The sequence below is a fragment of the Mercurialis annua genome, linkage group LG5 (assembly GCF_937616625.2).
Source record: "Mercurialis annua linkage group LG5, ddMerAnnu1.2, whole genome shotgun sequence".
Taxonomy (NCBI): domain Eukaryota; kingdom Viridiplantae; phylum Streptophyta; class Magnoliopsida; order Malpighiales; family Euphorbiaceae; genus Mercurialis; species Mercurialis annua.
Genome location: NC_065574.1, coordinates 20,185,125 through 20,202,033, shown reverse-complemented (window position 1 = coordinate 20,202,033; position 16,909 = coordinate 20,185,125). Strand labels below are relative to the sequence as shown.

The window sequence follows — 16,909 nt, the reverse complement described above, 5'->3', positions numbered from 1 at the left end:
CATACCTTATTGATCAAGCAGTTCAATCTCATCAGTTTTTTGGTATTCAACTCAGTAAAGATGGACCTTTAATTACTCATTTACTATTTGCAGATGACTCTATGATATTGACAAGAGCTGATCATCAATCTGTCCAGGTTGTTCAACATCTTCTTACTCAAAACTCCAGGATTAGTGGTCAAATAATCAATTTTAGCAAGTCTGGTTTATTTTTCAGTGCAAATACTCCAGTCCTCCTTAAGACTTCTTTAGCTCATGTTCTGCATATTACTAGTATTGATCTACCTCAACAATATTTGGGACTACCTTCTTGTATTGGTGCTTCTAAGACTCAAACCTTTAGTTATATTCTTCACAGAATTTAACATATGTTGTTTGGATGGAAGGAAAAACTCTTGTCCATGGGAAGTAAAGAAGTCTTGATAAAGGCCATTATTTCAGCCATTCCAATAATACACAATGATGTTTTATAAGCTTCCATTGTCTTTATGCAAGAAAATTAAATAATAGGTAAAAATTTATTGGTAGCATACTCGATCAAACGAGTAATTTTCTCACCTACTACGGATCCCATACTACCCCCCATAAACTGAAAATCCATAACTCCAAGTTGGTAGCTGCATTCTGGTGGGGACAACAGAAAGATGAGAGGAAAATACACTGGATTGCTTGGAATAAATTATGTCAAAGTAAATGGTCTGGTGGTCTGGGATTTAAGGATCTGATCTGTTTCAATCAGGCATTATTGGAAAGACAAATATGGAGACTGCTCAAGTCATAGGATTCCCTACTTTTTCAGGTTTTGAAGTCCAAATACTTTCCAAATAAAGATTTTTTAAATGCTTTCCTGGGTAGAAATTCTTCATGGGGTTGGAGGAGTTTGTTGTATGGGGTAAAACTGTTAAAACAAGGATTAAGGTGGCAAATAAATTCTGGAAGCATGGTTTCTTGTTTCACTGATCCATGGTTACCATATATTTTTCCTTTTACTCCTAAATGCAGGGGATGGTGTCCAGGGAACTAATTCAGTAATGACAGTTGAAAATTTGGGACTTCACAACTCAGCCTCTTGGAATGAAGATTTGAGATACCAACTTTTTGATCATTCTGATGCTGCAATAATTCTTACTATTCCTGTACCTATATTTCAACAGCCAGATAATATGGTTTGGCATTATACTGATTCTGGTGAGTACACTGTCAAGTCAGGTTATCATATAGCTTTGAAACAGATTTATTTGCATCTCCATAGCAGCTCCCATGTTTTTACTGACAAATATTGGAAATTTCTTTGGAATTTACAAATTCCTAATAAAATAAGATTTTCTTATGGAGAGCTATATTACAAGGGCTGCCTTCTAGATTGGGTCTACAACAAAGATTGAAGTCTTCTTTTCCATGCCATCTTTGTGGTAATGATGAATCAATTGAACACATGCTTTTTACATGCTCTGTAATTTCTCAAATTTGGTTTATCAGTCCTTTGGCTTTGAAAGTAACAAATGATTCTAGTCTCAATTTTGCTCATCTTTGGATTTCATATACTTCTCAAGTATCTCAAATGGAGGATTCTACAAATAATTTGAGGTTATTCAGTTTTCTCCTATGGCATATTTGGAAAGCTAGGAACCATGCCATCTTTGAGCATGAATTATTAGATCCACTAATGGTTTGTAATCAAGCAGTTCAAGCTTTTTCAGAGTATAAAGACAGCTGCATTCTGGAGACAACTGTATCTAGTGCTGATATTCATACTAATGGCAGACAAAATTCTTGGTTACCACCTCCTGAAGGTACTATTAAGATCAATTATGATGCAGCTTCAGATAGTAACAAGAAATTTGGCACCATAGGTATAGTAGCAGCTGATTATTTGGGCAGGATACTGCCTAGATTCACAGCTTTTGTTAGATACATATGGGATCCTCGGGCTTTGGAATGGTTAGCTTTGCATACTGCTATGAATTTTGCAATCACCAAAGGCTGGCAGAATATAATTTTTGAAGGAGATGCCATTCAAATTCCTCATACTCTAACTCGGTTGCAAGCCTGTCCTGCTAAGGTTTGGGGAATTTTTCTGGATATTTTGCATCTTCAGGAGTTTTTTTAGTAATCTTCAGATGACATATGTATCTAGAATATATAATTTTAAGGCTCATAATCTAGCTCAGTCTTATAAAGCTTATATATCTTTTGTGTTGTAATAGGATTGAGCTTTGGTTATGTAGGTTGTACTCTTTTAATTAATCTACTTTTACCTTCTGGCAAAAAAAAACAGAGAAAACATAACGACGTTTAATTTGTGGAGAAAGAGTCAAAATCCAATGACACTAGCGCAACTGCTACTCTAGCCTTCAATGCCGGCGAGATCAACCTTCGCGCTTCTACGACTGACGCCACCGTCGTCAAAGGCCTCCGCGCTTCTATGATTCCGGCGGTGCAAATAGCGGCGATGGTGGTTGCTGCTCCGATGGTAGTGGTGGTTTTTGCTCCGATAGTGGCCGAGATGTTGCTGTGATGTTAGTGGTGGTTTTTGCTGCTGCTGCTGCCGAAGTGGTGGTTTTTGCTGTCGTTATTATGGAGGTTTTTGCTCCGATGGTAGTGGTGGTTTTTGCTGCTGCTGCCGTTAATTGTGCGTTGTAGTTTTCAGATGTGTGGCGGTTGTTGCTGCCATGATCCCTCTCTACCGAACTTAGATTATTATGTTAACCTGAGTTTTTGATCCAACAGTCTAAAAGGTAATCTGACAATCTGAACATTCAATTTTAATTTTGGAATACATTCAGTTTAATTTTGATATCCATTCGGTTTATCTGCCGTGGTGGTGGTCGGTTTTTTACACCATTCAAAATTAGCTTTTAAAGTTGCATAAAAAATCATTAAGCTTGCAACTATAAGAAACTCAAACTGTAAAAATCATCAATCAATCTTGTTCCAATTTTTTCAAGTGCTTATCTTAGTTTGCTATGTTGAATCATGTTTGGCTTAATTTTAGTTTAAAATTGGTTTGTTGAATGCGGAACTCTTTGTATAACAGAAGGAGAACACTTAATTCATCGCGATCTATATATAAATCAATTGCATTGAAGTCCGAGTTGCTTTAGTTTTCTATTACATTGCATCATTGAGTACCAATTTTCAATTCGATTTAATTCAGTTTGATTACGGTTTATTGATTTTGGTTCATTAGTTGTTTACGAGGGTGTTGGGGTATAATTTCTGTTTAAAGTAGTGCAAGAGCGCAAAGAGCAAAGAAGTTTGGGTAGTCCATCAGTTGCAATAGAGGTAAAGATTGTGTTATGTAATAGTAGTTGAATGGAAAGTTTGTATGCAGGTTGACAATTGAGAGAATAGGACAATAATGAAAGGCATAGACTATCTTGAACTCAATAAAGTGCATTGGTGAGTTCCCTTTTTATGTAGCGCTGTTGAGAAAAACTTGGATTGGCCTTCTATTACCGTATGATTTTGTTCATGCATATCTTGGCCTGAACTATCTTTATTTTTCTCTTCCATTGAACTTGTATCTTTTTTATTGTGGTATACTTTTAGTGTTTTTGTGGTGTTTAATTAGTGTTTCATGAGTGTTTTTTAAATTTGCAGAACAAAACCACTAATTTAAAACTACAAAATTATGTCTTAAGTGTATTTTGGTACTTCTTTGGGTGCTGGTGTGATTACAAACTCTCTTTTACTTGTTGGCTATGTATTTTCTTGATGCAACAATTTTGATTGGACACATAAATACTCTAATTGTACCATTTGTCTCTTGAAATCTGATTGGACACATAAATACTCTAGTCATTATTTACACCTAAAGCATGTTTTGAATTAGTTTGCCTGTGATTTTTTGGCTTCTTATTGCTTAAGAAAAGCTTGATTAAAAATATATGTTCAGTCAGACGTAAAAAACAGAGTCTTCTATGGAATAAGTCACAAATAATCTGTGTTTCCAAAGTGTATATGCTTAGCGTGGGGGTATAATTCTGTGCAGGAGCCATTTGAATGTTATCAAATGTCAATTATTGAATTTGGGTTAGTGCTTTTCATATTTGCATTTTCTTTTATTTTAGTTGATTGTAGTGAGAGCTAAGATCTTGTTTTTATGGTTTATGTAGCTTACATGAAATAGGCAAGGGAAATGTTAACATGGTTCAAGATATGGCAGGTGCTGATTTTTGTTTCAAATGATAGTGTACTAATAGTGTTCTTTTGATATTTTTTACAGTATAATAGCAGTGTTTTAAACTATTTAATGTTTTGCTTTAAGATATGGGCAGAAAACATATATTTGAATCCAATTGTTTGATTTTTCAAGTTTTTCATTTATGTTCTATATAATAGCTAAAATTTCCTTTCCGTAGGTAAACTGCTGGTAAATTTTTCATCTATGGACATTACCATTTCTACAGTTACCAAAGGGTGTAGTTGTTGTAAGAAAAATTGCAGGAGCTTCTGTTTTATGAAAAAACTTTACTATTACGGTCAAGGGTAAAAGAAAATATTTTAATAAAGTCGTCAAGAACTCAAATGGATATGCCTTATTAGTTAAATATTCATATATTGTTGAAATATTAGTGTGTGTGTGTTTATATATATATATATATATATATTATGTAATTAAACTAGACATAAATATATGGCTCATTTTTATTGAAGTTGTCTTTTTTCATTATCAATATTATAGTTTTCGGCTATTACATCATCTTCCTTAAGCCACCTTGAAAATGGTGGAATTCCATAATTGTTCATTGTAAACTTGAAACGATGACGATGATAATAGAAATGGTAAACTTGTATTTGGATAGAAAAAACACATCTTATAACAATAAAATCTAAGCTTAATTGCACCAAAAATCACCAACTTTCGTGTGTTTTTAGTATTTAACATAATCTTTTTTTCTTGGCATAAAAAAATCATCAACTTTCATTTTTTGGCATATTCGTCCACATAACCATTTCCTTTGAAAAATTAAGCGCAAAACGACGCTATTTTAGCGCAAAACGGCGCCGTTTTACATTCGAAACGACGTCGTTTCACATCCCGTGGACAAATATGCCAAAAAATGAAAATTGGTGATTTTTTATGTCAAGAAAAAAAATTGTTTAATACCAAAAACACGCGAAAGTTGATGATTTTTTATGCAATTAAGCCTAAAATCTATCAAAAAAATACACTTAAATTACATTTAAAATACATCTAATAACAACATAAATACTTTTATAATACATCTAAAGAATATTTATAGTTTATCTTAAGTGTATTTTAGGTGTATTTATACACCAATCGCATTTATAAAAAAATAAATCAAATACACTAATAATACACTAAAATTGCACTAACAATACACCAATAATACACTAATATTACACCAAGAATACATCAATCGCCATTCAGAAAATACACCAACGTTACACTAACAATACACCAAACATATACACCAATAATGCATAAAAATACACCAATAATACACTAGCAATACACCAATAATACACCAACAATACACTAATAATGATAAAAATACACCCATAATACACTAACAATACACCAATAATACACTAACAATACATCAATAATACACCAACATTACACCAATAATACACTAATATTACACCAAGAATACATCAATCGCCATTCAGAAAATACACCAAAAATACACTAACAATACACCAACATATACACCAATAATGTATAAAATACACCAATAATACACTAATAATACACCAATAATATACTAACAATATACCAACATATACACCAATAATGTATAAAAATATACCAATAATACACTAATAATACACCAATAATATACTAACAATACATCAATAATACACCAACATTACACCAATAATGCATAAAAATATGCCGAAAATACACTAAAAATATACCAAAAAAACTCAGTCATGAAAAAACAAGTACTTCTTCCACCATCTGATAATTCAATTATACTCATTTTGACCCATTAAAAATATACCAAAAAAATACCAAAATTACACTAAAAAATCAGTTACATTCATTTCAATCCACTATAATTACACTGAAAATAGACCCAAAAAATACACAAAAAATTAAAAACTCTAATCTCACGTTCTCAAATTCATGACATAAAAATACACTAATTATGCACTAAAAATACACTAATTATTAGTGTATTTTATGTCATGAATTTGAGAACGTGAGATCGATCTTTATGTTTTGAGTGTATTTTTGCTATGAATTGTTGAAATATAATATTTTTTATGATGAAATTTCACAAAAGTATTGAAATTAATTTAATACACTTAAAATCAAACTAAAAATACACTTAAAATCAAACAAAAAATACACTAATAATACGCTAACGGTACACTTAAAATCAAACTAAAAATACACTTAAAATCAAATTAAAAATACACTAAAAATACACTAATAATAGGTTAACGATACACTTAAAATCGAAATAAAAATATTTTTTTATGATGAAATTCACAAAAGTATTGGAATTAATTTAATACACTTAAAATCAAACTAAAAATACACTTAAAATCAAACTAAAAATACACTAAAAATACGCTAACGATACACTTAAAATCAAACTAAAAATACACTGAAAATCAAACTAAAAATACACTAATAATACGCTAACGATATACTTAAAATCGAAATAAAAGTACACTTAAAATCAAACTAAAAATACATTAATAATACACTAATAATTAGCACTGTGCATCATAATGGTAGCATCAAATTAAATAAAGAAGAATCATATGGACAATACTGAATTATGAAGAATTGGTTAAAGTAAAGATAATAATGTCAAATTGCCTTTTACATATTTCAAATCCAATTCAATAATTGGGTCCCATTGTAACACAATAAAATTTAAGAAATTGTAGAAATAAGCAAAGAGTCGCAAGTTATAGACATCCCCCATAACCACATCGCATCATGATTCAAATGACAGTTTCTCCATGTCAGAAACAATCCAAGGGCCACCAAACGAGTTGCAATGAGTAGTCTGCATAATTACACTATAACACTAACAAAACAGTTCAATTCCTAGAATCAGCTAGAAATACAATTAATAATACCATCAAGAAAGCAGCAGAAAAAAGTAAACTCCAGTCAATTGACATTCAAATTATGAATTGAACTAAAAAAAAACCATATTCGAATTAAACAAAAAAACAAACCATGTACCTGTAAGGACTGATAATTGCAGCAGAAACCCCAACTTTCCGAGTCAAAGGCCTTCGATTTTTCTCCGAAATCCGAAGGAGATTCATATCCATTAGCACCCGACCCGCCTCCATGCCCGTCTTTATCCGACCCGCCTCCATACCCGTCTTTAGGCCACACAACATTACTATAGCTATAAGTACCTTTAGTCTCAAACAACCACCTCATATGATCAAACTTAGGAGGATGATTCATAGCCTTAATAGAGTTAACAAGTGAGAGTCTCTTATCTAACTTAGGCAAAGGAAACACCTGATCTTCTTCTTCCCGTTCCGCTTCATCATCGGAATCCTCATCATCAAGATCCTTATACGGTTATTTACAACAAAGACAATGTCTCTGTCCATTAGCCCCCATACAATCTAATGTCTTACAGAACTTGCGACTCTTCAAAATAAACAGCTAAAACATCACTAATGTCTTGCAAGAATGTAATGTCAAAAATTAAGGTCATTTTTAAACATTTTCACAAGTTGAGTAGTCGGCGGATGATTAGAAATCATCAGTCCAGCAACAATTCCAAAAATAAAACACTAAAAATATACCCAAAAATACACCAAGAATACACCTGAATAATACTTAAAAAGAACAGAAACTAAACCAAAATTACCGAAGTTAATAGTCATTTTTACTTGAAATTGATAAAACTTAATCATCTTACGAGCCAATTCATAATTGTTATTGACAAAAAAACGAAATCATTTATGATTATACACGTATATTTGAACAAGAATCAATGATAAGTACAACTTATGATTAACTAACATTTTAACGTTCATGGCATGTAACAACATAATGGCTCTATGGCAGTCAAGCATGGCGGTAAACTTGAACGAAGAATTTGGCGTTACTGTTGTATGAATAGTATTTGAGTAAGTGGTGTGGCTTACATAATTTTGATGAAAAATGTGGCGGTAGGCAAAGGCCTGCATCGATTTAAAGACACCAGTAGGTCTTTGCTGGTCACGCGTCTCCTGGTCTCCGTTAGGCTGAAAAAGAATGGGACTGAACACCATTCCCTAGTTTCCACAATTCATTCAGAATTGTAACTAAAAAATAACTGGCCAGTCTGTATAGCAATGAAAAAACAAACCAGAATTTTACCATAGGTATCCTTGGCTTGATCATCGGAGAGACTCAACTCAAAAGATATACCACAAAATTTACAATCTCTTACAAGACCTACAAAAGCTTCATCAAGGAACCTTCATCTGAATCGACAACTGCTGAAAGAACAGATATCAGCTGGAGTACGACGAGTATGACCAGATCTACAAAACCTGCATCAACGCTGGTGGAAAGAATAAAAAAGACTACATCTGAAACCGCTTTCTATAAGGAATCAAAATCCCTAACGTCCCTCGCAAATATATGTGCGCCAACGCCGGTTGAGGAAGGCCATTGCTGCTGTTGAAACATGTGAGGAAATCTCAGAAAACTCCGGCCGACACTGTTGGTTGAAGAAAGAGGAGTAGGAAGCCATTGAAATAAAGGAGGACATTAGACGGAGAAGAAAATGAAAAATGACACTAAACGACATTTAAAAAATGAGATATTTTGGTAAATAAAAAAACGAAAAAGGTAAATAAAGTTAGGGAAAAAAGTTAGAAAACAGAAGTCAAAACTTACATGGTAAAGTTGTAATTAAATTACCGAATTATGTATTCTGGGAGATTACCACTTTTTAATTCTATCTTTACGTTGAAAACTGGTCAATTTTACTCTATTTTGCATTTTCTTCAATTGTACCCTAATTTTTCAATTTTTCATTATTTTTTTATTTAAATGATTAAAGCATTTAATTAACTAAATCTAAAAATAAAATTAAATTTATTTCCATTCAAAATATAAATAAGTAAACAAAATTGAAATATAGACAAAATTGAAATATAGACAAATAATAATAAATAATTTATATATGGTATTTGAGATTTTATAACCATGTTAAAAATTAAATCATTCAAAAAACTTATACATGACCTCTTAAAAGCTAATAAAATCATTACATATATATTTTTGTTTGGATCCAATATATATTATAATTAATTAACAAAACATGACATAAACTTTTCATTTTACGTTATTATATGTAAATTGTCTAGACTATATTTAGTTGATCTAATGTAATAGAAACAACAATTACATCTAAACTATTGTATTTACCAATAAAAATAATCATTCCGATACATTATAGTTAGACCTTTTTAAACTTATTGATAATCTAAACATTTTAATCTTGACTGTCTATTTAATTTTGAGCATTTAATAAATCCTTAAAATGGTGTATCCAGTGACTTTGTTTTGGTAGGTATCAAACTAAAAAAAGAAAATATAAAAAAGTTTCTTTTATTTATATCGATTGTTCGTTGTTGATTTTTTTTTAACCGAACATCTTCAGTTTTTTTTCTTTTCCATTTTATATTAATTTGTTGATTTTTTCGGCCTCACTGAAAAATAAACTCACTTAAGTCTTGTATGTAGTGACTTTGCTTTTGTAGGTATTAGGCTAACAAAATATAATTTATTTTTTATTTCTATCAATGGTCCATCGATGATTTTTTTAACTGAACACTTTCACCTTTTTTTATTCTCCATTTTATATTAATCTGTTGAATTTTTTGCCTCACTGAAAAAATAAACCCACTTAAATCTCTAAATAGGTGTTATTTTTGAAGTAACTATATAATTAATTCACTAATGTATAAAAACAGAAATATATGTTTGATTAATTAATCATACAAATAAAACTGAACTTAATACAAACATATACTAAATAAAAAAACAGCAAAATAGAAAATATTTCGATAGAAATAATCACCTGAATAGTAAGAACCAAGCAAAAAAAAGGTTATGATATAAGGTTGGACTTTCATATTGATTTAGAAAGATTACAATAAAAAGAGTATTAAGCAGAATGAAATTTATGTTTATGGAGATGATAGCATGTTTGTCACACATAAAACTCATATATCCACAAGATCTCAAATCCATGTGTGTTAAGTGTTAACTATTAAAGACATCATGGCATGATTGTAATATAGCAAATGAAAGAGTAATAAGTTGGAATCCAAAAACACTGTTCAATGTACAGTGTTTTTGGGTTCTACTTTATACTATATATATATATTGATTTTCTAAATTAAATTTTACATCATAATATTATCATATAGTTCGGCTTATATACATATAAAATTTTGGTGTTTAGTTTTCAGTTTAGTTTGGATATTTTAGAAAAGCGATATAACTAAAAAAACCAAATAATTACATAAAAAATAAAAAAATTTACATATATTTATATACTTTTCTAATAATAATTTAAAAAATAATTAGAATGGCTCTATAGAATTGTACTAGTGTAACGCCGTGTGTTGGACGGTTGTAAACACTTTTTTTGGACAGGTAAAAAAATGATAAGGGACTAAAGCGTCCGATGATAATTTTCAGAGTCACCCGTCCAGATGACGAGCTAACGATCAGAGTCTTCTAAATTCAAGTGGACTATATCGACGCGCAGTACAAAACTTGAAGGATTAAAGCATAATTGTCACAAATAACTCATAAAAATGTAAAGGGATTGTGATAGAAGTCTCAAAAATTGGACTAATTATAATGCCTTAAACGTTTACGGGCCAATTTATAGGTTTGATAGATAAATATTGTCAAAAACCTAACCTTAATGGCCCTAAAGACCTTTTTTGACACTTTTTGTGACTAAAACTAACCTTTTGTTACCTTCTTTATAGAACACATTGTAAATTCCTAAAATTGTAATTAATTAACAAAAAATACAGTTTCAACCTAGCCTAAATTTTAACCTTACTGATCAAGTCTTTATTAATCCTTTGATTTTAATAATCAATTTAAAGGTTCTAGTATTGTTTATTAGTGTGTAGGAACCTATTAAAATCATCGTGGATCGATTCAGAGTCTTCAAGACTCGAGATTTTTTAGATATAGGAGAAACAATGAGTTTCTCGCGCCGTTGACATGCAAGGATTACGGGCGCGATAAACCTATAAATGGCGCTACTCAATGATTCTCGGGCGCGACCTAAGGCTTTGACTAAAGCCTTTCTTAGTTGACTTATGTAGAAGACGCGACACATGATGTAGAGGGCATGACACATATGATCGTTGGAGGTCCAACGACTATTTATGAGCACCACAATAGATGTGTAACACATGGTTGAAGCTGATTGAAGTATTCGAAAAGAAACAAAGGTCACGGGCGCGACATGGTGTACAGAGGGCAAGACTCACCTCTTTTCTGCACAACTTTTAAGTTGGTGGGTATTAGAAAGACCCTTCATGTCACGACCCAAAATCTCGAGCCGCGACCGGCGCTAGGGAATGGGAATAGTTGTTCCAAAACCCGTAGCAAGCTTTTATAAACACATATAATTTTTTTTTGCAAAAATACAATCATTTCCAAAATCCAAACATCCATTCATAACCAAATCATTTTCATTAAAAGCTCCTTGAACTTTGACGTATACAAATGTCTTTTTTAAAATAGAAAACGTTCCATAGGAACTTGGGCCTTACCGTGCGATGTCCCACATCCTAGCATAGCCCATTCTCAAAACTAATAAAACAGTTTTATAGCGGAAGTCTCAAAATACTTTTACAATTAGAGTTATATCATACACGAAAATTGTTTGACAAACAAACATACATATGCTAGGACTCGATCCTACTGCAGCACTATTGGTTGACTCCTTCTTCCTGTACATAAAGACTTATGGAACTAGGGTAGAAGTCTGTTGTGTCATAGACCATACATCTGCAACATACACTGTTGGGGGGTCAGTCGAGACTGAGTGAGTTATACGTTACATACCCTATTATCAAAATAGCATCGCGTTTTTAAAACGTTTTATGCAAACAAAATCCTTTCATATACATATACTTTTACTCCATTACAAACTAGTTAAATTTCTAATTCTTAAATTATACTCATTTTCATTTTACCTCACATACACAACCAACCAGAGGTTCTAACTGTGACATGATTAACAACAATATTCTCAACATCTATAAAACTCATAATAACATGAATATCATATCAACAATTGTTATATCCATCTCTGTAATAATTCACCAAAGCCTAGGTCTGTAACCAGGAATACAACACTGGCTTACAGCCTAACCAAACTCTTTCTAGGCCACCTGACGGCTAACCCTTCTACTTCATTAGCAGGCTCGGCCCTTCTCCCTTCACCGACCATCGTTCAGGACTTAGCCCGGTGTCATGCGCATTGACACCTAACAAAATATTCTCCCATGTGCATATCTCTATCTCAGCACATAATCACAGGTACATATCACAACTCAGCACCTCTCACATACATCATTACAGAGTGTCATATCACCAACATAGATCTCAAACCATTTAAGCACAACCAAATAACCATTTGGCCACAAAAGCAAATCTCAAAACAACTTCAACAACAAACACTTTAATGCATCATTTACCAAATCAAATGACTATCCAATAGCCATAAAGGCATATCATATTTCTAATTTTAACCATATACAAATCACAAGTTGCATATACAATGCAATACAAATAAGTCGTATACAAACGACACAAACCAATCAAATCAAATCAAGCCAATACAAACAATCCAAACAATTCAATCCAAAACAATATAGTCCAAACCAATTTAATCCAAGAAATCCAATCCAAAACAATCCAAACAATAAATTTGTGATACGTTCAAGTACTATTCATATAGTATATTAATATATATTTAATTACGATAATGCGAGTAAGTAAAATATACTCACAACTTGCTTATCCAAAATCTTTGCTTATTATAGTGCAAGCTCCCTGAGCTCCTTGTCTGCTATTAGGTCGCCTTATCGGACCTAGGACATATACCAAACGGATTTCGAGTGAGATTTTAACTCAACAACACATAGACTCGAGATTTAAACAAGTTACATAACTTGTCATATTATCGACCCCGTTGTCGACTATGTTTGCTAATTGTAAAATAGTCTGACCTCAAATCGAAACCAACATTCTTACAGTTCAGAATGTTAGCTTCGACTTTCGTTGAGGTCTCGAACTAAAACTAGCACCCGAAGGTGTCAGAAACTAGCCCTTAACTTAATTACGTGGGGCTGTCCTGTTTTCAGGACTGCTACGCACAACTTAATGCTCTGCTTCGTTTGAGCCACTTAAAGGCCGAATTAGTTAAAACTTATAGAAGACACTCTTAAGTTTCCGTATCAATAAACGGAACTTAATTTGGAGATCCATAGCCCGAGATATCGTCTCCACAATGTGGCTGTTCTGCAGCTCACTTTCTGCAATTTCCAACAACTTACTCCAAACTTTCATTCCATCTTAATCAATCCTAAACTCGTCATAATTCATTTCTATATACTCAAACTCATACTTATGATTAGAAACTATCATCTTTATCATGACCTTAAGCTTATGGCCGAGCCATAAATTCATTCTCCTAACCAAAACACAACACAATTTTATAAATTAATTTAGGTATTTCATCGAACACCTAACAATCATCATACTTTCTATGTAGATGCCGAATACATGGCTCCAATTCTCATTAATCAAAACTCAACCTTATGACCTAAATAAGTTTAGTCCAAATTAACCATGTTTCAATCACTACAACATAATTTCCATAACGTATAATCATCAAACTAACTTTAAACATGGATTTACTATGATTGCCGAAAACCCTCACCAAATTAAATCAGAATTTCATCTATCTCAGCCATACCAAATACAAAATAAGATGCTCACCTTGATTGTAGACTTAAAACCGAATCCATAGCATTAAGAACCACGGGAATCGATCGAGAAACGAGCTCCCTAGCTCGGTTTGAACATGAACATTCAAATTCCTCTCAAGCTTTTCTCTCTAGCTTTTCTTTTCTTTCTTTCTATTTTTCCTTCCTTAAGAAAATGAGATGATGATAACCAATACTTAATAGCTAAGTAATGGTTAAAAGTCCATTTTACCTACAACTTTCTTAGGAAGTTTGCGGCTAAAAGCTCACTTTGGCTCAAAATGGTTAATTTGTACTTAAACTCAAATTTCTAATTAACTGTTGCAGTTAACTTTCAAAATTTCTTTTCCGATAAATCCTTATCTATTATTAATAATAATAATTCCCATTTTAAATTATTATTATTTCTCGACATATCTTTAATAATTCTCATGTCGGTGTCCATTTCCCGACCTACTTGGTCCAAATTACGAAACTTTAGGACTCATGACATCATTTTCTTATTTCAAAATTTTGGGGCTATTACATTCACCCCACTTTGTAATGAATTCGTCCTCGAATTCAAACCTTTGCCACTTACCTAAACAAACTAATATGCATATCCTTATTGCATATTTACTTCCACTTTTCACTTACACCCTTCTTGCTGGGGTGGTTCTTCTAAAGAACTCTTATCGTCGGAACCTCGTTGGTTTGTAGGTTTCATGTCGATCTTTCTTATCCCTTCCTCATATATCAATTCTTATTTACTTCTACCATCTGTGGTTGATTCACAGAAGAGAAATCTAATTCCAATTTTCAACCTCTATTCACACCTTTCACTACCTGGTATGGTAATCCATTCCTTGGGTTCAACGTTGTACCCCTTATATCTAATTTGGACTACACCTTTCCTAGGTGTATCTCTTATCTTTCATTGGTTGTGACCTTGGATACATGTCTTTGTTATCCCATCTTTTGTTTCATCTTATAAGAGTTGCTAACATCTTTCTAGATTGGTAGTCTTTCATAAGTTCCTTCGTATAATACTTACTCGTACATTGATACTCAATATTTGTTATTAATCGAGATGACTAATCTCTTTGTGCACTTTCCTAGTTCGCACTTAGTTGGTCCGTATACTATTCTCGTAACGATAGAACATCTGTTGTCGCGTTGGGATTTTAACCACGTCGTTTACTAACTTTTAGCCTTAATAGGCTCGTATCCTTTCGCTTCCTTATCGTTCGTATTCGTCTATCTTTACTCATCATTCCCCCCTTAAGTTAAGGGTCATATTACCCTTGATACTGACTTTGATTTATGCCTACTAGCTTTAGGCATAAACTCGACTCATACGTTTTCAAGTTCTCTTAAACTTGCTTCAAAAGCTGTTCCTCTAGCTCACTTCAGCTATCCAAATTGCTGATTCAAAAGCGTTTGTTCACTATACAAAGTTGGTATTCGTATAGTTCACAACGTCCTTTACAACTTCTCTTTACACTTTAGGTTGAAATTGAAACCCGAAAGTGTAAAAAAAACTAGCCCTTAAGTTGCTTCCTCGGGCTATTGTCCACTTGCTTGCATAGGCTATTTGAGCCTATGAACTAAAGATTCAGATTGTCTTTATCTAAATTTATTTCCGCATTCTTATACTTTAGTTTCTTATCTACGACTTTTATATAGGGTCAAACTTCATTCGACACCTTCTTAACCTTCTTAAGTGTATACTTACACTTTTCCCTTCTTATCGAGCATAAGGTCAATCATTTACCTTATCTTGTCGCTTATTCATTTGTAGAGTTCTGATCTTATGATGTGTTATTACTTAACACATGTTTCTTATCCCTATCTTGGGTTCACCCAAGCACATTCGCATTCATCCTTTCCTCGTACTTAATCACATCCTATCTCTCCTTTCCTCGTATCCAATCATATTTATGTTCCTCCTTTCCTTGTATCCAATCACATATACTCTTCCTCGCTTCCACTGCAACACTCTGATCATTCATTTCTTAAATATTGTCTTTACAGTTTAGGCTTATGCGACTCTTCGTCTAATAGCCTTACTCATCTTTTATGGTAGTTAAGAATGTCTTTTCTTTTACTACTAATCACATACTTCATGGTTTCCTGAACTTCATGAGGTTGAATGCCTATTTGGCATTACTCGATATGTATCAAGTCTTTTTCTAAAGTATACCTTAGTCCTTAATCCTTTAATTTCAACTATCTTGCATTGGACTGGTGGTATCCCTTACCAGTGTCTGATGATATCCTTATCCTTATCTCACTACATTTCTTAATCGTTCCAACATCTCCAATCCTTACCCTTGACATAAGGTCGAAGGTTGTTTCTCTTGACCTTAGTGACGGATTGCACTTTTAGTCGTGTGTACATCCATCTATCACATTCTTACTGACATCCATTAATTGGTTGGTCTTATACTCATGTCAATTCTATTTTCCTCACTTCTCTGTGTCTTATGACTACACAAAAGTTGACGCTTTTGGTTACTTTCCAAGTAACATTTTCGTTTCATTTCCTCAATTACCTTTATCAAGTGTTACCTCATATACTTAGGTCGTTTAGACCTTCTTTATATCGACTATCTTAGTCGATCTCTTAACATCCTTTTCCCATCTTTGGTTCTTATACTCCCTTATGCTTAAATGCCTTTCTATAGGCTTCTTACTTCAAGCTCTTATTCCTTTTAGGTATACCTCCTAATCACTTCTCATTTCATCCTTTACAACAACATCTTCGTGTTGTAGCTCAACTCCTTTGTTGAGTCTCTCCCTTCTATTACGTTACATCATTCGATGTCTTATGGCTTACTAGCCTCATTGACTATCTTTTTCGTTCACTTTCATAAGCGTAATCAATCTATAATTATGTTCCTTTTAGGGCTTATGTGTTCGCATATTGCGAGTTCACATCATC

General features: G+C 32.7%; 2 protein-coding genes across 2 annotated transcripts; one reads left to right on the top strand and one right to left on the bottom strand.

The window, feature by feature from the left end:
* The first annotated feature begins 1,561 nt into the window (after window positions 1-1,561).
* Window positions 1,562-2,518, top strand: LOC126681678 (uncharacterized). The gene is made up of 2 exons (XM_050377230.1): window positions 1,562-2,062; window positions 2,309-2,518. Exons 1-2 carry the CDS (start codon window positions 1,562-1,564, stop codon window positions 2,516-2,518), a joined length of 711 nt encoding a protein of 236 aa, XP_050233187.1.
* Window positions 2,519-6,810: 4,292 nt separating this feature from the next.
* LOC130015469 (cellulose synthase-like protein D5) lies at window positions 6,811-7,858 on the bottom strand. Its single transcript, XM_056105682.1, has 2 exons — window positions 7,181-7,858; window positions 6,811-6,998 (listed from the first exon to the last, which is right to left on the bottom strand). Exons 1-2 carry the CDS (start codon window positions 7,412-7,414, stop codon window positions 6,927-6,929), a joined length of 306 nt encoding a protein of 101 aa, XP_055961657.1. The 5' UTR covers window positions 7,415-7,858; the 3' UTR covers window positions 6,811-6,926.
* Window positions 7,859-16,909: the final 9,051 nt, after the last annotated feature.

Bases quoted from the DNA above. Each gene is read 5' to 3' on its own strand.
- LOC130015469 (XM_056105682.1), bottom strand. From the start codon at position 7,414: ATGAATCATCCTCCTAAGTTTGATCATATGAGGTGGTTGTTTGAGACT. The intron at 6,999-7,180 runs GTACATGGTTTG...GTAATTATGCAG, and splicing joins GCAATTATCAGTCCTTACAG to ACTACTCATTGCAACTCGTT.
- LOC126681678 (XM_050377230.1), top strand. From the start codon at position 1,562: ATGGAGGATTCTACAAATAATTTGAGGTTATTCAGTTTTCTCCTATGG. The intron at 2,063-2,308 runs GTTTGGGGAATT...TAATTTGTGGAG, and splicing joins TGCAAGCCTGTCCTGCTAAG to AAAGAGTCAAAATCCAATGA.